Raw genomic sequence first — 21552 nt, 5'->3', positions numbered from 1 at the left:
ACCCTGCTGGTATACTCGTCACCCTGCTGGTATACTCATCACCCTGCTGGTATACTCGTCACCCTGCTGATCAATGTTATGCAGAAAAACATAACAAACCAATCAGAGTGTGTGGTGTAATGACCATTAAGTACTTCCTATCCATTATAGTTGTGCTGCCTCAATGCGTACTTTCTCAAACTGTAGCCATGTGACAGTTCCAAGTGTTGAACCACACTGAATATCCTCCTAAGTCCAACCTGTCTTTAAAGAAACAATTGTGTGACATGACACAGTAACATCACAAGGAGGTGAACAAGTTGACTACACCCCATCTATATGCCCTCCTGCCCTAACACAGATCTCAGTCAATACAATGCCATTGAGAGGCCGACATTTGTCTTGTCCTTGGAATGGCAAAAGTGACCATGAAGGGAGCATGGCTGGAAAGTAAAGGGAGATAATGCTGTAATCTGAAGTGTAATGCATGCCACAAGAAATGCTTGTAATAGAAAATGGCCACAAAATATGTCTGGAATTGTCTTGACAGATGTTGCAACAGCATGAGTGATGAAGGTGGCACACCTAGCTTATCCAGGCTCTTGTCCTTTGATTGGCCCAACTTCTTGGACTTGCTCTTCTTCTGTCCTGCCTCCTCCTCCATGGCCAGGAATGGGCGGTACATTGGAGGGGGCGGGGCCAGCTGGAGGCAGCTCCACTCACAAGTTCCATCCACTGTCCTCTGATTGGCTACAGGGGGAGGAAGAGGCGTGGTTTCTGTAGGTAGAGGTGCACAGTCCTCTGTGGTTGGTTCTAAAGATAGGATTAACATGCATTCAGTTGTGAAACAATACATTTGTGTTAAGTTGTGAAACAATACATTTCTTCATTTTAAAAACCTTTTTTTATTCCAAATTTAGTGATTGTAAAATGTCAGTAAAAATACCGACATCAAATGTTTGTTGGAAAGTGTGTGTGGGGGTAGGGGTGTGTGTGAGTTGGTAGGGGTGTGTGTGGGGGGGGTCTATCAGTTTTCCATCTGTCTGGAGTGTGTGGTTGGACCTTAAACTGTTCAGATTATCCTAAGATTTGACAATCGTTGTGTGTGTGTGTGTGGGGGTGGGGGGGTGGGGGGGGGGGTGGGGGTGGGGTGGGGTGGGGGGGGTGGTGGTGGGGCTGGGGAGGGGTGTGGGGGGTGTGGGGGGGGTTGGGGGTTGGGGGTTGGGGTTAGGGGTAGGGGTGTATGTGTGGGGATAGGTGTGTGAGTGTGGGGGGGGTGGGGGGGGGGTGGGGGGGGGGGGGGGGGTGTGCGTGTGCCCTCCTGCTATCCCCCTCTGCATCTGCAAATGGTTGTAGAGCAAATCTACTAAGTGTATGTGAAAATATCTGAATCTCTACAAGCTGTTTATTTCTCTTAAAAAAACTATGTTACCTTCCCTATTCCTAATTAACAGATTGTAAAATGGTGGGCAAAAACAATGAAATCTTGTGTGAAAAACATATCAAATGTTTGAGGAAGTTGGCAAGCATGCTTGATGACAATTCCAACGACAGTACTAATGCTAATACTGATGCCAATACTGAAGACAAAACTGATGACATTACTAATGCCAATACTGAAGACAATACTAAAGACAATACTGATAACAGTACTATGCCAATACTGAAGACAATACTGATGACAATACCAATGGCAATACTGATGACAATACTGAAGACAATACTAATGCCAATACTGAAGACAATACTGATGACAGTACTAATGCCAATACTGATGACAATGTCAATGGCAATACTGATGACAATACTTAAGACAATGATAATGCCAATACTGAAGACAATACTAAAGACAATACTGATAACAGTACTATGCCAATACTGAAGACAATACTGATGACAATGCTAATGGCAATACTGATGACAATACTGAAGACTATACTAATGCCAATACTGAAGAACATACCTAAGACAATACTGATGACAATGCCAATACTGATGACAATACTGAAGACAATACTAATGCCAATACTGATGCCAATACTGAAGACAGTACTAATGCCAATACTGATGACAATACTGATGACAGTACTTATGTCAATACTGATGACAGTACTAATGCCAATACTGATGACAATACTGAAGACAATACTGATGACAGTACTAATGTCAATACTGATAACAATACTGATGACAATATCAAGGCCAATACTGATGACAATACCGAAAAGAAAGACCTACCTGTGACAAGGTCCTGTGCTGCTTCTTGTGTTGGAGACATAACTCTGCTCTTCTCCCCTTCCTCTTTAGCTGCCTCCTTCTCCCCCTTTTCTTCTCCTCCTCCCTCTTTAGCTGCCTCCTTCTCCCCCTTCTCTTCTCCTCCTTCCTCGTCTTGTTCCTGTTCCTCCTCTTCAAGTGACAAATGGGCAATATATATAAACATGCACATGATACTGTGGGTTCATTTCCAGACACTGGTGGCCTGGTGGTCAATGTTACGCTTGTCACACCGAAGGCTCGAGATCGATTCTCCACATGGGTACAGGGTGTGAAGCCCATTTCTGATTCTGGTGTCCCCTGCTGTGATATTACTGGAATATTGCAAAGTGGCATAAAAGCCAACTCACTCACTTTGAGATATAGTGAGTGTGCATTGTTTTACACCTTCCATAGATATATTCCATCCATACTATGGTGGTTGATGTCAAGAATCTGCTTCACACATTGTACACAGGTGGTGCAGACTTTGATCACTTGACCACTGCCTCCTGCTGTTAGATAATGGGATAACAGGTGTTTTATATAATCAGGTTAACAGAAAATAACCACCACCTAGCTAGCAACTGTCTGTTTAAATTATCATGAAATTACAAAGACTGGAGACAAACAGGAAAAAAACACCTGCCAGAAACTTGCAGCAGGTCTATCGGTTTTCCATCTGTCTGGAGTGTGTGGTTGGACCTTAAACTGTTCAGATTATCCTAAGATTTGACAATTGTCAGCCATACCTCCTTGATCTCCCTTGGGTGGAGCCTCTAGTTCAGGTGTGGCCTTGACCTCACCCCCCTCCTCCTTCTTCTCCCCCTCCGCTTCCTTCTCCCCGTCTGTGTTCATGTGGTCAGTCAGTGGGTAGGGCACGATAGAGTAGCCACTGCAACAACAGCACACGTGTGCTAAGGTGTTATATAGAGAATCATGCACGATGGAGTAGCCACTACAACAACAGCACACGTGCGCTTAGTGTATATAGAGAATCAGGCACGATAGAGTAGCCACTGCAACAACAGCACACGTGCACTAAGTGTATATAGAGAATCATGCACGATGGAGTAGCCACTGCAACAACAGCACACGTGCGCTAAGTGTATATAGAGAATCATGCACGATGGAGTAGCCACTGCAACAACAGCACACGTGCGCTAAGGTGTTATATATAGAGAATCATGCACGATAGAGTAGCCACTGCAACAACAGCACACGTGCGCTAAGGTGTTATATAGAGAATCAGGCACGATCGAGTAGCCACTACAACAACAGCACACGTGCGCTAAGGTGTTATATAGCTAAACAGGCACGATCGAGTAGCCACTACAACAACAGCACATGTGCGCTAAGGTGTTATATAGAGAATCAGGCACGATCGAGTAGCCACTACAACAACAGCACATGTGCGCTAAGGTGTTATATAGAGAATCAGGCACGATGGAGTAGCCACTACAACAACAGCACATGTGTGCTAAGGTGTTATATATAGAGAATCATGTACGATAGAGTAGCCACTAAAACAACAGCACACGTGTGCTAAGGTGTTATATAGAGAATCATGCACGATGGAGTAGCCACTACAACAGCACACGTGTGCTAAGGTGTTATATAGAGAATCATGCACGATGGAGTAGCCACTACAACAGCACACGTGCGCTAAGTGTATATAGAGAATCATGCACGATGGAGTAGCCACTACAACAACAGCACACGTGCGCTAAGTGTATATAGAGAATCAGGCACGATGGAGTAGCCACTACAACAGCACACGTGCGCTTAGTGTATATAGAGAATCATGTACGATAGAGTAGCCACTACAACAGCACACGTGTGCTAAGGTGTTATATATAGAGAATCATGCACGATCAAGTAGCCACTACAACAACAGCACACGTGCGCTAAGGTGTTATATATAGAGAATCATGCACGATCGAGTAGCCACTACAACAACAGCACACGTGCGCTAAGGTGTTATATATAGAGAATCATGCACGATCGAGTAGCCACTACAACAACAGCACACGTGCGCTAAGGTGTTATATATAGAGAATCATGCACGATCGAGTAGCCACTACAACAACAGCACACGTGCGCTAAGGTGTTATATAGAGAATCATGTGCATTAGGAAAAGCTGTTTCCAATGTGTACCGTCAATGACAAAACTAACAATCAGTTAAAGTGATACCACAGTGTCTTTTTTCTTATCACAATACGCTACACGTGATTTCCAAACTTACACGCTAACCCTGCATGAGACAAATGGTGCATCTCAAGCCATGGATCTATGACGTCACATGTGATGCGTTCATGAGTGTCGGTTCACAGTATGTCCGTTTGTGCTTCTAACCAGTCTAATATCTCTTGAGTATGAGTAATATATCTGTAATATACAGATAGGAATTAGCTGGTCTTGCTTATACTTAATGTCTCTAGGTAGATATTCATATTTTCATACCAGACATTATGACAATATAGTCATAAACAACTCCAGTGTCAACTGTGGACTTACAAAGGTGTTTCAATAGGTTTCTCCTCCACCTGCTCTATCATGTCAAACAGTGCCGAGCCCTCCTTGGTGGGGTAGTACTTGAAGCCAGCTGATACCAGCAGTTCTCTCCCTTGATCTGAAAACAATTCAAATTTAGAGAATTCCCACAATCTGTTTGTTTTCTGCCATTACATTTAACAGAAGATTCCTGGAATTATTCCAATGACAGAAAAGACCTGCATTGTACAAGAATTATTACATTTGGGTAAAACATATCCTTTCCGGTTACCGTGGTTACAGAGTAACATCTTCCCCATGCACATCAGGATTGCGAGCATCAAACCATATAGGACAGGAAGAAACACTTCACTGACAGGTGAGACTATGTATCCAGAAGGCAAGTGTCAAACATGAGATTAACACAATAACTGACCCTTTGTCAACAGTAATTGATGCATCATTTGGATCCTGTTGTCCTTCATAGAACATGTCATGTTTTTGCTTTCATGGATCAAATATTGACATAGAAACTGGAGTGATGTTAGTTGGAGACTTTGTGCTAGAGGGAGATAGCATGGTGACTGAGTGTCTGAGCCAGGATTTGCTTGCCACGGGTTCGAATCCCAGATTTGACACAATATCATCCTTGGTCTGTCAGCTCCTCACCCAGTTGTAGGTTACAAAAAATGACCTCCATTACTTTGTTTCTGAATCTTGGTCTATCAGCACTACACCCAGTTGTAGGTTACAATAAATGACCTCCATTACTTTGTTTCTGAATCTTGGTCTATCAGCACTACACCCAGTTGTAGGTTACAATAAATGACCTACATCACTTTGTTTCTGAATCTTGGTCTGTCAGCACCACACCCAGTTGTAGGTTACAATAAATGACCTACATTACTTTCTGAATCTTGTTCTTTCAGGACCACACCCACTTGTAGGTTACAATAAATGACCTTCATCACTTTGTTTCTGAATCTTGTTCTTTCAGCACCATGTCATCAGCTCATGGGTTTCTTGAAGTGACAATGTTCCAAGACCTGCATCACTTCGGATTTTCATCCCTCATTAAACCTACACGCTGTGATATAACTGAAATGCTAACCTAACTCACTCACATGGCATGATCTGTACCGGGACTCACCTTGAATGACCTCACCCAGGTCGTTGTGACATTCCACCTTGACCGAGAATGTCTGACCTTGGGTGAGTTCCAGTGATTCTGTGTCCATGACGATTGCCATCTTTGTGGTCATCTCCACTGGGTAGCCGTTGACCCACTGACCTTCGTAGATGATGCCGGATGCATGTGTCATCTTGCCCTCACCATGGAACATGTCATTTAGCCACTGACCCTGCAACAGTAAATAGCCTTGGACATCATATGGCACAAAGGTTAGCTTCAGACATGTAGGTCAGGAATTAAGCATTAGACATATAGGTCAGCCTTAGACATGTAGGTCAGTCTTACACATATAGGTCAGCCTTAGACATGTAGGTCAGCCTTAGACATGAAGGTTAGCCTTAGACATGTAGTCAGCATTAGACATGTAGTTAGCCTTAGACATGTAGGTCAGCCTTAGACATGAAGGTCAGCCTTAGACATATAGGTCAACCTTTGACATATAGTCAGCATTAGACATGTAGTCAACCTTATAATATTGGCCTTAGACACAGAGGTCAGCCTTAGATATAAAGGTCAGCCTTAGACATGTAGGTCAGCCTTAGACATGTAGTCAGACTTAGCGATATCCCTTTTAGTCATATAGGTCAGCCTTAGTTCATAGGTCAAAGGTATGCCTTACACGTATAAGTCAGCCTTAGACATGTAGTCACCCTTGTAATATTGGCCTTCGACATATTGGTCAGCCTTAGACTTAGAGGTCAGCCTTATAGACATGTAGGTCAGCCTTAGACATAGAGGTCAGCCTTATAGACACGTAGGTCAGTCTTAGACATAGAGGTCAGCCTTATAGACATGTAGGTCAGTCTTAGACATAGAGGTCAGCCTTATAGACATGTAGGTCAGTCTTAGACATAGAGGTCAGCCTTATAGACACGTAGGTCAGTCTTAGACATAGAGGACAGCCTTGGTCCAACCATGTGACTGATACAGACCGTGACTACTGATGTCACATGATCACAATTGACTTTGTCTGGTGGAAACAACATGGAGTCAGGCAGTATTGCGCTGCATGTTACACACGTCAGTCTGAAGAAGCTCTCGTTCAAATGCCTGACAACAGGGACAAGAAAGGAGATATTAAGCACAATTTCAGAATAACAATACAACTGATTACTCTTGATGAAGTCACTAAGTGAAGACAAGGACCATCAGACCTGACCCCATCAGTGGTCGGACCAGACTATGGTCTACGGCCTCGGTCTGGTCAGACCGTGTCACGCTCGGGTTCTTGAGTCCTTGTTTTCAACAAGAGTAATATTTGTATACTATTACCTCATACTCTGTACCATCTCGACAGATGAGATGTCCTTGACCTTGTCTCTTGTCCATCACCCAGTTGCCGTCGTACCTATCACCGTTACTGAAATAAACGTCCGGGGATCTTGTTACACACTATAAGATATATTGACTATACCAGCATAATCAGAAAATGTCATTAACACCCAGACACGTTTTCTTCAAACACTGAGGAATATCATCAAGGAGACATGGTTTAGCAGAAATACAACAATGTATATTCATTCATTTTGAGTGAGTGAGTGAGATAGTTTGGTTTTATGCCGCTTCGAACAGTATTTCAGTTATATCACGGCGTGTCAGCGTAATGTTGGAGGAAAGCCCGAAGTGATGCAGGTCTTAGACATTTACCACTTTGGTGAGTCCCAGGAACACAGTAGGTGCTGACAAACCAAGAAACATCATTAGGGTGAACCAGGATTCAAAGTCATTATCATAGGTAACTGGTATGTCCAAGGGACGCAACTCTGCACAGCAAATTGTGGTGCCTTGGACCACTGGGCCCCCATTTTGATCTACTTTATGTCATCTTCACCAACCTGAGAATATCTTCAGGTAACATTTGACACTACATGCTATTAGGGCAGCATTCCAGTCGGCTGTGCCTTGTTCAAGGATGTGTCCAGTATTTAGTTCACAAATGATAACTATAACTGTGATGAATATTACAGTAAATATTTGAGTTTAATGCTGATTTGAACAGTATGTGTTACATAACGGCATGTCAGCTTGACGTGGAGGAAAGTGTGATGTGATGCAGATCATGGGATGGTGACGAGCTCACAGATGGGTGGACAGGCCAAGAATGACATGAACCATCTTCCCGAGGCAATGTAGTCAATTCACTATAAAAGTCCAGTTTCCACCCTTGCCGAACTAGGCTGAAATTTCCAGGCTTGATTGTAGTGCCACCCATGGCTATTACGAGTTATGCCCCTCCTACTGACCAATCAGATTCCACCTTTCATATCATTTGCATTTGCTTCAAACAAAATGGCGGCACTTAGTAAAACGGTCTGGTCGATAATCAAGATCTATATTGTAATCAAAAGGGTCTTACTTGCAAAGTTCATCAAATCACGTGAGCACCTTGATAAAAAACACGAAAAGATTTGCAAAATATCTGTCAACACCAAGCTGTTGGTACATATGCTTTGCAAATTCTGCAATCAACCGAAATCTGCATGGCAGTTACGAACCTGATGCCGATTTGGTTACGCGATTTTGATTGGACTATGCATAGACTCATTTGTCCAGCCAAAAGATAACCCCATAATTGCGACCTAGTTCGGCAAGGGTGGAAACTGGACTATTCTAGTCAGTTAACCCCTTGACTCAGGAAAATGGACATGAACCCACCACCAGCTATGGATATAATACCATACCTCTGTACTTCCCGTACTTACCACATCGACAATCGCACGGAAAACAACAACAAACTTGTTCTTTAAGTGTTAATCAAGTGGCGTATATATATATATATCAATCAACTGTTTTGGTAACAGATCAGCTGGTTGTGTCAGCATTATTCTTACACCACAGATAAAGATGTATAATACTTTCTCGTATTGTCATACAACGTAAAACGATTGATAAGAGAATAATATTGAGATGACACAATACCACTGTTGGGTAGCCACAACACTGACGGGTTAGTCAGACATTATACAAGCCAGACTGGGATGTAGAGAATGAAGGCCAGTGACTTTAATATCTTAGGAAATAAAGATATTCATTCATATCAAGTTGAATAAAGAATTTCAGTACAGAGTGAACCAGTATTATCAGTTGGAGTGACCTGGTTCATTTATTTCTGAAAATTAGACAATATTTTCATAACTGCTAAAACTTTGAAAACAATGTGGCAAGTAGTATAAGATTGGTTGGAATCTGTGTTAGTACAACGACAAAGAATATATACATGCTAAATACTAGGTAATTGTGTTAGCAATCCGAGCCATATATTCAACCATTAACCCCACGATGCAAACTAATGTATTATTTCATGACACCTCAGGAGTCGAAGATAATTTTCAGACAAAAAAAAAAGAACTTTCTTTGTTCATGTTACCATGGTTACCCAACCCTAGAGTTTTGTCAACAGTAACCATGGTAACACTGGTTCTTGCATGAATGAATGAATATTATGGGGTGATTTGTGAAATCTTGATGTTAAAACCTTCTCTGGGCAATCTATCACATTGTTTCAGCTCTAACTGGAACCAAACAAAGTTGATTTTATTATTCAGTCTTAAATTGTATTTGGTTGAGGAAGATGGATTGTAAAGAGTAGGTGAATCACATCTTATGACAAACATTCTGGCTTACAGAGTAACTCCACATGTTTCCTAACTTATTTTAGGCCAAGTTTTGTATATTGGCCGCAGAGAAGTATAAATCCTCACTTCCTGCTTCCTACTACATACATACATTAAGTTGCATCGTGATGGAACAATAGAAGACACAAGGTTAAACATTACTGAAGTTGCATTCACAAGTAATGTCAACTAGCAAAGACAATGCATTGATATTTCTGAGCTTCATAATTATCAGTTTAAAAACAAAACATATACTATCTGAATAAAACACATGTAGATTTAATTTTTTTACCATATCTACTGGCAGGACACAACTGGTCATGATTAAATCAATTAAACGTTTCCTCTTAAAAAAAGGAAAGGTATCGTATGGGTTCTGTTTGGCCCAATTCAAATCGTCACATTGTGAAGCTACAGAAACTAATATTGGTTTGAAATTTGTGTGACAGCTCTCTTTCTGTCATAAACAAACAATGACATTTAGAAAGTGGTCAAATGTAACAAATGTTATATTTGGGATAACACTTTCTGAGTAATGTACGGATTCTAGTACTTTTTGGGGGGTTGAGTCTCGTCCGGGATTCAAACCCACACGGCTAGAGTGTAGCACCTAATCGTCAGCACACAAAGTCAGCGATCTAACCCATTCAGCCACCGAGGCTTCCACAACTTTCTCGGCCTTGTCCTATGTCACAGATAACATGTACATTCCATGTGAGACTTTAGCCTTGTCCTTTGTCACAGATAACATGTACATTCCATGTGAGACTTTAGCCTTGTCCTTTGTCACAGATAACATGTACATTCCATGTGAGACTTTAGCCTTGTCCTATGTCACAGATAACATGTACATTCCATGTGAGACTTTAGCCTTGTCCTATGTCACAGATAACATGTACATTCCATGTGAGTACTTTAGCCTTGTCCTATGTCACAGATAACATGTACATTCCATGTGAGACTTTAGCCTTGTCCTATGTCACAGATAACATGTACATTCCATGTGAGACTTTAGCCTTGTCCTATGTCACAGATAACATGTACATTCCATGTGAGACTTTAGCCTTGTCCTTTGTCACAGATAACATGTACATTCCATGTGAGACTTTAGCCTTGTCCTTTGTCACAGATAACATGTACATTCCATGTGAGACTTTAGCCTTGTCCTATGTCACAGATAACATGTACATTCCATGTGAGACTTTAGCCTTGTCCTATGTCACAGATAACATGTACATTCCATGTGAGACTTAAGCCTTGTTCTATGTCACAGATAACATGTACATTCCATGTGAGACTTTAGCCTTGTCCTTTGTCACAGATAACATGTACATTACATGTGAGACTTAAGCCTTGTTCTATGTCACAGATAACATGTACATTCCATGTGAGACTTTAGCCTTGTCCTATGTCACAGATAACATGTACATTCCATGTGAGACTTTAGCCTTGTCATTCCATGTGAGACTTTAGCCTTGTCCTATGTCACAGATAACATGTACATTCCATGTGAGACTTTAGCCTTGTCCTATGTCACAGATAACATGTACATTCCATGTGAGGACTTTAGCCTTGTCCTATGTCACAGATAACATGTACATTCCATGTGAGACTTTAGCCTTGTCCTATGTCACAGATAACATGTACATTCCATGTGAGGACTTTAGCCTTGTCCTATGTCACAGATGAGATGTACATTTCATGTGAGGACTTAAGCCATGTCCTATGTCACAGATAACATGTACATTCCATGTGAGACTTTAGCCTTGTCCTATGTCACAGATAACATGTACATTCCATGTGAGACTTTAGCCTTGTCCTATGTCACAGATAACATGTACATTCCATGTGAGACTTTAGCCTTGTCCTATGTCACAGATAACATGTACATTCCATGTGAGACTTTAGCCTTGTCCTATGTCACAGATAACATGTACATTCCATGTGAGACTTTAGCCTTGTCCTATGTCACAGATAACATGTACATTCCATGTGAGGACTTTAGCCTTGTCCTATGTCACAGATGAGATGTACATTTCATGTGAGGACTTAAGCCATGTCCTATGTCACAGATAACATGTACATTCCATGTGAGACTTTAGCCTTGTCCTATGTCACAGATAACATGTACATTCCATGTGAGACTTTAGCCTTGTCCTATGTCACAGATAACATGTACATTCCATGTGAGACTTTAGCCTTGTCCTATGTCACAGATAACATGTACATTCCATGTGAGACTTTAGCCTTGTCCTATGTCACAGATAACATGTACATTCCATGTGAGACTTTAGCCTTGTCCTATGTCACAGATAACATGTACATTCCATGTGAGACTTTAGCCTTGTCCTATGTCACAGATAACATGTACATTCCATGTGAGACTTTAGCCTTGTCCTATGTCACAGATAACATGTACATTCCATGTGAGACTTTAGCCTTGTCCTATGTCACAGATAACATGTACATTCCATGTGAGACTTTAGCCTTGTCCTATGTCACAGATAACATGTACATTCCATGTGAGGACTTTAGCCTTGTCCTATGTCACAGATGAGATGTACATTTCATGTGAGGACTTAAGCCATGTCCTATGTCACAGATAACATGTACATTCCATGTGAGACTTTAGCCTTGTCCTATGTCACAGATAACATGTACATTCCATGTGAGACTTTAGCCTTGTCCTATGTCACAGATAACATGTACATTCCATGTGAGACTTTAGCCTTGTCCTATGTCACAGATAACATGTACATTCCATGTGAGACTTTAGCCTTGTCCTATGTCACAGATAACATGTACATTCCATGTGAGACTTTAGCCTTGTCCTATGTCACAGATAACATGTACATTCCATGTGAGACTTTAGCCTTGTCCTATGTCACAGATAACATGTACATTCCATGTGAGACTTTAGCCTTGTCCTATGTCACAGATAACATGTACATTCAGTGTGAGGACTTAAGCCTTGTCCTATGTCACAGATAACATGCTTAGGCAACACAGTTTTTATTTTTCATTTCACGGGCTGCCACCGCTACTGAAAAGCTTCCAGTCCAAGAAGAAAATGAGACAAAAATAAGTATTTGTATGATGTCTCCCACTAGTAACATAGATCCTCTTATACAGTAAATCATGCTACATATACATCCCATGTCTACATCACGATCAGTGATTCAAAAGTCACCTGTAGTTTCAATTCCAGAGAAGAATGACTTGCATATAAATAAATACAAAAATATAAGATTGACATAGCAATTTTTTGGTGACTGACTTGTGTTGAAAAGCTGGAAGAACTCCATGAACAGAAAATGAAAAAAAGTGTGGCCTTATTTCATATATGTGATAAATTTAGCATTGTCCCATGTGACAGACATCACGGTTATTTCATATGTGTGATGAATTGTAAATTTTACATTAAATTGTATATATATATATATATATATTAGTTTATTATCCTATCTCACACTGAGCATTTCTTCCTTCTTCTTTCGATCCTTATTCGGAAACATTTCGCCCGAACACATCCCAGCATCTCCTTGTTCAACACCCCAAAAAAGGGGTCATGCACTGTAATCCTGTGCATTGTGACCTCACACGACATGATCACCTGACTACCCCTGCCACATCATTCTCTTCGCCACTTTGTGCAAATGTCCCCGGCCTCTGCCATGAAAAGAACTGGTTTTAATCATAATAATAACTAAGCATTTATTAAGCATTGGTATCCTGTTGAGAAAACTGCTCAAAAGTACTGACAGGAAACACAGATGGGGTTCTACTACAAGTAAGTGTTCCTGAAGGGAGGTCTTCAGTCTGCTCTGGAAGCTGCCCAGGTCTTGGGAACTTCTAATGTCAAGTGGTAGGCTGTTCCACAACATTGGAGCTGCTCGTGCAAAGCAGCGATCACCAAATCTGGTTGTTCGTGATGTGGGTGTGCACAGTAACTGTTGATCACCTGAACGCCATAACCTCAGGGAGGTCATCCTTAGAGGGGATGAATTGCAGTTGACAGTGCTGCTTCTTATGTTGGTCCACCAGGTGCTGTTTCTGAAGCTGAAGCAGGTCCAGGGATACTAGGGCTGTGACGATACACCAACTGTGTGATCCCATATGTATCATGATACCTTGCTCATGATCAGATATGTACCATGTTACTTGCGTGAGCTCTTATCTGTTACGCGTTAGCCATCTTTTTCATCAATCTCATTAAAATCAGATCTTAGTTCTGGCTATCGTTGAACAAAGATCTGAGGACATTCCATTACGAGTCACATCATAACGACCTTTCATTCTACCAATCAAAGTGCAGCGTCCCAGATCTTGAAAGTGAGTCGGAATGTCTTTTCAAATCTTGCCACCGCGAAAACGTTAACATGGGGTATTCCGAACGACCCATACGACTGATTCCATCAAAATTATCGTCTATCTCTCGCTTCTGGGGAATATGCATTTAAACAGAGGAAGCGTTGCACAGTACATGGGAAGCACTGCCATACAATTGCAACCATATACCATGTATTAGACATTCCAGAATGTTCGTTTGTTCAGTTTTCAAAATTTTAATCGAGAGCTGTGTCAACATATTTTTCAAGCATAGTCTGAAATGGAAATCGCCAGGTTGAAATGAGTGCAATAAGCCAAAGAAAGATGCTTTCTAATTGGCTGATGTCGAATTTTGTTTCACTGCTTGGTGATATGTGTAGGCTTCTTGGTAGGGGAAGATCTGTGTTCTACTATGTTCAACACTTTGCAGCACTTGCATACATAGACCTGACTCCTTCGAGAGGTGTAAACACCGGGAACGTCTGTGGTCCTTGGAGCAAAGGCCGCGACAATCACACCAATGATCAAGCAGATCAGAAGTGGAGTAAGTAACTTACGTCTGCAGTTTTACAGGCCAGCGTTTATCAAGTCCTGTTTCCATCCTCTTTTTTAATTAGTGTCGTAGATGTTATTACGACTGAGGAGGCAGCTCATGCAAAAAATGCAAAAGTGTATTCTCTAAAACTCAATACACATTTCCACGACTTGGCGATGAGAAAGTGAATGAAGGGAAAGGGTAGTCAGGCGATCATGTCGTGTAAGGTCACAACGAACGGGATTACAGTGCGTGACTCATTTGTTGGGGTGGTGACCATGGTAATGCTGAGATGTGTTCGAGCGAAATGTTTTTAGAAGCCGGAAACTTTGTTCAAGCATGTTTCCACATAAGGATCGAAAGAAGAAGGAAGAAATGCATAGTGTGAGACAACATGCTTATTTCATGCAACTGGCAGCAGGCTGGATACAAGAAGCACAGACTGTGACAGACATAGCGGACACATAGCGGAGATATAGCGGAGATATAGCGGAGACATAGCAATACAATGGGTATACATGGGTGTGAGTAGCTGCCATACACACAGCTGTATTAGAGCTTATACCTCGCTTTGTAAACACCGCTTCAAGTGGACAGAATGAAATAAAATTTAAAACCATTTCATTAGTAGTGAGACAACTCTTCACCATTGTATGTCAGACATCAAAGCATGTAGACATTATTGAAAAGAAATCGACACAAGTAAGCGAAATCTACAAGAAGCTATCTTCTACTATGCAAGATAGAATCTATATGATGTATATCTAGAATCTATAGTATGTATATCTATATTATGTATATCTAGAATCTATATCAAGTATATCTAGAATCTATATGATTTATATCTAGAGTCAGTATCATGTATATCTAGAATCTATAGCATGATTATCTAGAATCTATATCATGTATATCTAGAATCTATATCAAGTATATCTAGAATCAGTATCATGTAGATCTAGAATCTATATCATGTATATCTAGAATTAATATTTCAGAGAGCCCTGATGGGTTTTACTGAGAAGTCTCAAACAACTCAAAAACACTACCGTAAGTGTAAGAATTTTCGAAAATGTATTGTAAAAATTTAACATAAAACACAATCAAATATTGCTTAGTTTTAATGAACGCTTTCTGTTTATAGTAAAAGTGAACAATGACAAGCAATAAAAAGTCTAAAAATTGTTGGTCTGTTAGGTGTTTTAAACAGTAAACTAGAATATGATAGCAAAGAATTAACCCCAGTGATTGACATAACTGACATTTAGAAGTGAATTCACATGAGAGAGAATATGGATGTCAACTTCTCTATTATGAGGAACACAACGTTTTGGAGTATATGCTTACGCCTCACTCCGTCAGATGAATGAAGGATGAAGGAGTAAGTATATACTCCGAAACATTATGTTCATCATTATAAACAAGTTGACATCAATATTTTCTCTCTCTCTTACAATCAATGTGGTTTTTAATAGTACTTTGAAAAAGAGAGTTTTTTTAAAACAAAATAATAAACTAAAAAATAGGGCTGGCTTAAAAGATTGATAATCAGTATTTCTGTCGATGGGAAGAAGTATTTATGATTATCTATATGATAATTATGTTATCGATATATTATCTATTGTGATAAAATAAAGTTTTAATTTACCGAAGCAGACTTGATTTGTAGCATTGCCGAAGACGGCAAGCAACTGATTTTGTTAAACCTAAAGGTCCACAAAGTAATCCACACATAAATGTGTCACCACTCAACAGTGACATGAAACATGTTGTTTTTTCTCTGAGCTTTTTGCATATTTACTTCTCCAATATTTATTGATAACTGATCACTGTCTAGTTAATGATTATTGATCTCTAAGATTTATATCAATAGCCAGCCAAACTATAAATCATTAGATCTAACCCAGCCTTTCACAAGTGTTATGCATTACAAAGAAAAATGAGGAAATGAGACTGACTCTACAGTCTTGACTATGATGTAGTGCCATTACAAGGAACTTATGAATGATATTCAATAAAGGAACAAAAAAGATTAATAATCTAGCTATGTCTGATAATTGAACTTACTCGTAAATCATCGTGCCGTCTCCATGCCGCATGCTGCCTACAAAGTCTCCCTCGTACGTGGAGTTTTCCCCGGTCTTGAGTACACCAAAGCCTTGCAGCAACAGAAACAAGCCTTATACACCCGGAACTGTATTACGCTATGCATCGTTAGGCTCCTGACAACCTCGGGTAACCCTAGTAACCAGCTCATCCTCCAAACCTAGGTTTTGAAGTGGTTCTCTTCCGAACCTAGGTTTTCGAAATAGGTCACTTCTGAACCTGCTTTGAGGTTTTACGTTTCAATTGTTATACCTAGGTCTTAGAATTAATGTTTTATAACTTGTCTCTTGATATGAACACAATTGTGTTTGATGAATGGTTAAAAGTCAAATTTTCTTTTGCATGAAAATTCCATGACGTGAATCGAACCTGCAACCTCATATATTGTGTTAAGTTTTGTAACCCACTGTTTTCCCACTGAGCTACTGGGGCAGGTGATAGGAAGTTGTTCAATTTTACAAGTCATGACACCAGCAGGTCCATGCTGCACATGGTTTTCTCATACGCTTTGAGTGAATTCCTTTCATATCGTGACACACTGTCTTGTTTCACTATAAGGTATGTCAATGTATTCTTATATTTTCTGGTATTTCTGGCATTTAGACAGTTCATAAATTGAATAAAACACACCTCCTTGGTTTTGGTTGAAAATGTAGAACCTCGAGCATGGAGTTTTACATTTTCAACTAAAACCTCGGAGGTTTGTTTTATCCTATACCTAATACATTGGGAAGACGGCAATACTGTACAGTAGTCCCCGTCAACACAGATAAATACTGATGTATGTTTACTTGTATTGACATGATCAACAGTTTCAGGACATTCCAAAGTAGATTTGTCTTTTTTGCAACTCTGGCATATTTGTCTCGATTAACAGTTTCTTTGCTCAGGTCGTTGAAAATATATTGAAATATGCAAATGGATTTCCAGAAACCTAATTAATCAAATAATTTATGGGTGAAAATGAACAAAACTGAAATGATGATGATGACGATGATGATGATGATGACAACGATGATGATCATCATCATCACCATCACCAATAATGTACTTGTCTCCCACCTTGTTTTCTGTTGTGTGCCCACTCCCCTTCGAACATGGTGCCATCTTTGTACTGCATGATCCCATAGCCATGAAGCTCCCCTCGCTGGAACTGACCAGTGTACTTGCATCCCGATGTAGCGAAGTACTTGTAGCCATGGCCTTGAATCTCACCATTCTCAAACAGACCCTCGTAGAAGGTGCCGTCTTTCATCACCAGCCTACCATGACCTGAAACATCGCACTGCATGAGTCTGCATGATGTGATGGCGGCCTGATCTTGAATATATTTTACAGTGGAAGAAACGGACATTTTTAGTCTACTAGTCCTAAATACGGCAAATTTCTACTAGTCCTTATGATACTTTAACTATTGAGCAGTTTGGCAAGGACTACAGGACTAGTGCCAATTTCTAACGCTGTTTTATAGCTGTGATTATTGCAAATGTACTGTAATTGTGTCCCTAAAAGAAAAGGACTACTTGTTTCAGAAAAGAGATCCATACTTAATTTGTTGAATAAAAAATAGGTTTAATAATATTTCACATTAGAATAAGGACGATTAAGGAAAGAGGAATCAAAAACAAAAATAACAACAGAAAGCTGGTGACTAACGAGATCGGGTAGTCAGGCTTGCTGACTTGGTTGATGCATGTCATCGTATCCCAGTTGCGTAAATCAATGCTCATGATGTCAATCACTGGATTGTCTGACCCAGACTCGATTATTTACAGACTGACATCATATAGCTGGAATATTGCTGAGTGTGGCGTTAAACAACAAACAAAACTACTACTGCTGCTACTGCCAACACAACTACTACCACCACAGCAACTACAACTACTACTACAACTTTCATGTTTAAACAATTAATTTCTCTTAGAACAGACAGAGTAACAAACATTTCATTTCAAACATACAACACAACACAAAATCAATCATGTAGATTCTGAAAATACAAATAGCGAGGCATAGTTGCATCGCATCAATATCATGGCGGTCAGACGACAGATAAGCAGGTCAGGAACAGGTAAACCAGTGACCGAAACATGAGCAAAGATCAACTCCATCTGGGCACAATCACATGCAACACTGTCATGAGTCTGATCGTCCCATCCTATATCTACTCAGAATCTCGATGTACATGAATATAGAAGTACAAGAGTCAGTCCAGTGTCTTACCACTTTAAAGCCCTAGGCAAATACCTAATCAAAACAGACTTAATCAACCGCATATAAACTCTCCAAAAATAAACATATAATTTAATAGGAAAAACTCCCAAACCCCACCAACACCCACACATCCCTTAGGCTCTCCACCCTCTGGCATACATTCCAAATCTCCAAATTTCAAAATTCCTATATGAGCAATCCCTAAAAGCCCCCAATCAGATTGCAAAATATTTCCGTCCTTTTCGGCAAATACCCTTAATGGCCTGGCGGGCCCGTGTGAGACATACACTCACAGTCGGAAAGTGCACATAAAATCTCCAACTAAGTAAGTAAGTTACCATGTTTCTTCCCTCTCTGCCACTGGCCTTCATATCTGAAGAACTGATTTTCATACACGTAGACTCCAAATCCTGGAACATGAATAGTGATGGTTATTCATTTAGGATATTAGCTATTATCATTCAGATTGAGATTGGTCAAACCTAAACATGGTGCTAAAGATCCACTTACTATCTTGTATGCTGTACACCATTACACCATTATAGTGCAGTCGAGCCTGCTGATGTACACACATGTGCTTTTTAGCATTTTGTGTTTATTACTACCGGTAAACGTCCCATTACATGTCCTGGGAATCCAATCACTTGGGCTGCCAGGAAACACATATCTGTATCAGTGAAAGAAAAACTGAAAAATCAAAAGAGAAATAGGCTGTACATCAAATACCCATCTATAAATCCAAACTGCATGTACTTGAACGAAGCATGAGTAAAATATTTTCCACTGAGATGCACATACTGTTATTAAGTTTTAGTCGTATCTGTTAAATTACCTTTTTTTTAATTTATTCAATCATTCAGTAAGCATGGTAAGTTAGTGAGTTTTCATTTATTTCTTATTTTCATTTTTTTGCCATCTATTCATCTGTTATTATATATAAATTAATTATCTATGTTTCCTTTCTTTTAATTCTTACCTACTTTTTTAGAATCTATCTTTTTGTGAACGTATAAAAAATTACATGTTTGTTGAAATGTGGCCCTGATGGATGTCACTGATAAGATTGTTACCTACATTTATGGAACTTGAAGTTGGGAAAGTGGAGAATTTACTCTGCTCATTTACAGATTTCTCACTCTATTTTTTAACAATCATGCTGCCACCTGCAGCTATATTAGTATCATCAAAGAAACATGTCAGAAAGATATCCAATACAATGCATGTGCATCATTACACCTTTGGAAAGGAACACAAACATTTATTTGTTTACAGCTTAGGGAAGAACATGTATACCACAAATACCATCTTTGTTGGCGAATGTCAGCAAATAATGGCGATCGTTTTTTCAAAAAATCAAACTTACTTTGAAGCAGAAGTAGGAGTAAACAAACAAAACAACATATATAATTCATCAGAATTGATTAATGCAACAAATTAACGCAACATAAACAACGACCATTATAAGTGCACCATATATACGATCAGTCTCATTGTTTGGAGCAACAAGTATATGTTTCACTCATGAAGTATATTTACTGATTTAGAGAACTGACCTCTGGTAATTTACAAATTGACCAACACCAAATCCAATGACAGCTGACACTTGATTATCACACTCGAGCGTACGATGCTAAAATATGGAACAAGCCACAATGTTAAATGATAAGAATTCAAATATGTTCTCAACAATAAAGACAGTGCTCTTAATCATAACTGTTTTCAACTTGTAACATACCATCTCGCAGTAGTTTCGTCGTTTCCCCAACATAGCTGGCTCTGGATGCCGTGTAAGCCGCCATGTTGTTTTCACTAACAACCGAGACATTCTCGTGAGAACGAGCGATGAAGTACGAGACTTCTATCTTATTTGCAGGTGCGTAGAAAACAGAAAAACGCTGCCTAATAAGAAAGTACCACACATGAATGAAATAGTTTTCTTGTATATTTCATGTTTGTTTTGTGATAAGTATTTCTTGTGCTTCTTTGACAATCAAAATAAAATGGAATGCACGACTGTATATAGTACCAAAACGGATGAAGGAATTTGATTGAAACGGCTCCAATTTTATTCTCGATTATCCAGCGAGATAGATACAGAGAACAAGTGGCGGAGACGGAGTGTTGACGTCATACATATATATCCTTGTTGACTTTATAATAGTGTTAAAAAGTGAAATACTTGCGACGCAATAACGTACCATTGTTGTCACAAGGACCCTGTTTGATTTTAGGTACTGAGTAGGACCCGGGTACCCACAGGACTACCCGGACCCGTGGTTAGTCACGTGATATATTGTTTAATGACAAAAAATATCTAAAACTCTATGGTTACACTACAAATCACTAATGCTCGCATTTCTTTCTGACCATGCACCCGGCCATTCCTTCTGACCTTTTAGGTTTGAATAAAGATAAAACTTCAGGCAACTTCAGTGTATGCATGACCAGATCGTTTCATACGTGTATCTGAATACATTTTACCAAGCTATACGGTCAAGCTATTCCCAATCGGACAGTTTACACCCAAGTCTTGAGACATATCGCGGGTATCCGGGTAGGGTCGGGTAAGAGCGTGGTGGGTACCCGGGTAGTAAATTTGGACTCGTCCCAGCCCTATTTGAGGCCACTCTCAGCACTATTCCAGACAGCTATACATGTATATATTGACGGGCCTTCGTCATTATCTCATAACAAGCAGAGGTCAAAGAATTTTTTTTAAATTTAACCTTGAAGACGCTTCATGAGTGAATGAGTGAGTTGGGATTAAAGTCGCTTTGAACAGTATTCCAGTAAAATCACAGCGTGTCAGCTGGGGGGTACGTCTGGCGTGATGCAGGT

At 40.0% G+C, this 21552-nt stretch overlaps 1 protein-coding gene across 3 annotated transcripts in view; it reads right to left on the bottom strand.

Moving 5' to 3' along the window:
- LOC124113056 (MORN repeat-containing protein 1-like) overlaps positions 1-20556 on the bottom strand; it is a 32862-nt gene extending 12306 nt beyond the window's left edge. For 2 of the 3 annotated variants that reach the window (XM_046473341.2, XM_046473480.2), the window contains exons 1-11: positions 20450-20556; positions 19053-19124; positions 17563-17772; positions 16462-16552; positions 14963-14980; positions 7192-7279; positions 5878-6088; positions 4752-4866; positions 2985-3127; positions 2218-2385; positions 565-792 (exon numbers count right to left, since the gene is read on the bottom strand). In XM_046473341.2, coding sequence (XP_046329297.1) covers positions 565-792; positions 2218-2385; positions 2985-3127; positions 4752-4866; positions 5878-6088; positions 7192-7279; positions 14963-14980; positions 16462-16552; positions 17563-17772; positions 19053-19124; positions 20450-20513 — 1408 coding nt within the window. In that variant the 5' untranslated portion in view covers positions 20514-20556. The remainder of the gene's footprint in view (positions 1-564; positions 793-2217; positions 2386-2984; positions 3128-4751; positions 4867-5877; positions 6089-7191; positions 7280-14962; positions 14981-16461; positions 16553-17562; positions 17773-19052; positions 19125-20449) is intronic. The other variant, XM_046473403.2, reaches the window with a different exon arrangement.
- Positions 20557-21552: the final 996 nt, after the last annotated feature.

Source organism: Haliotis rufescens, unplaced genomic scaffold (assembly GCF_023055435.1).
Source record: "Haliotis rufescens isolate VD_foot unplaced genomic scaffold, xgHalRufe1.0.p SCAF_17, whole genome shotgun sequence".
Taxonomy (NCBI): Eukaryota; Metazoa; Mollusca; class Gastropoda; order Lepetellida; family Haliotidae; genus Haliotis; species Haliotis rufescens.
The sequence above is the reverse complement of the archived record's forward strand: the minus strand, read 5'-3'. Positions and strand labels throughout refer to the sequence as shown.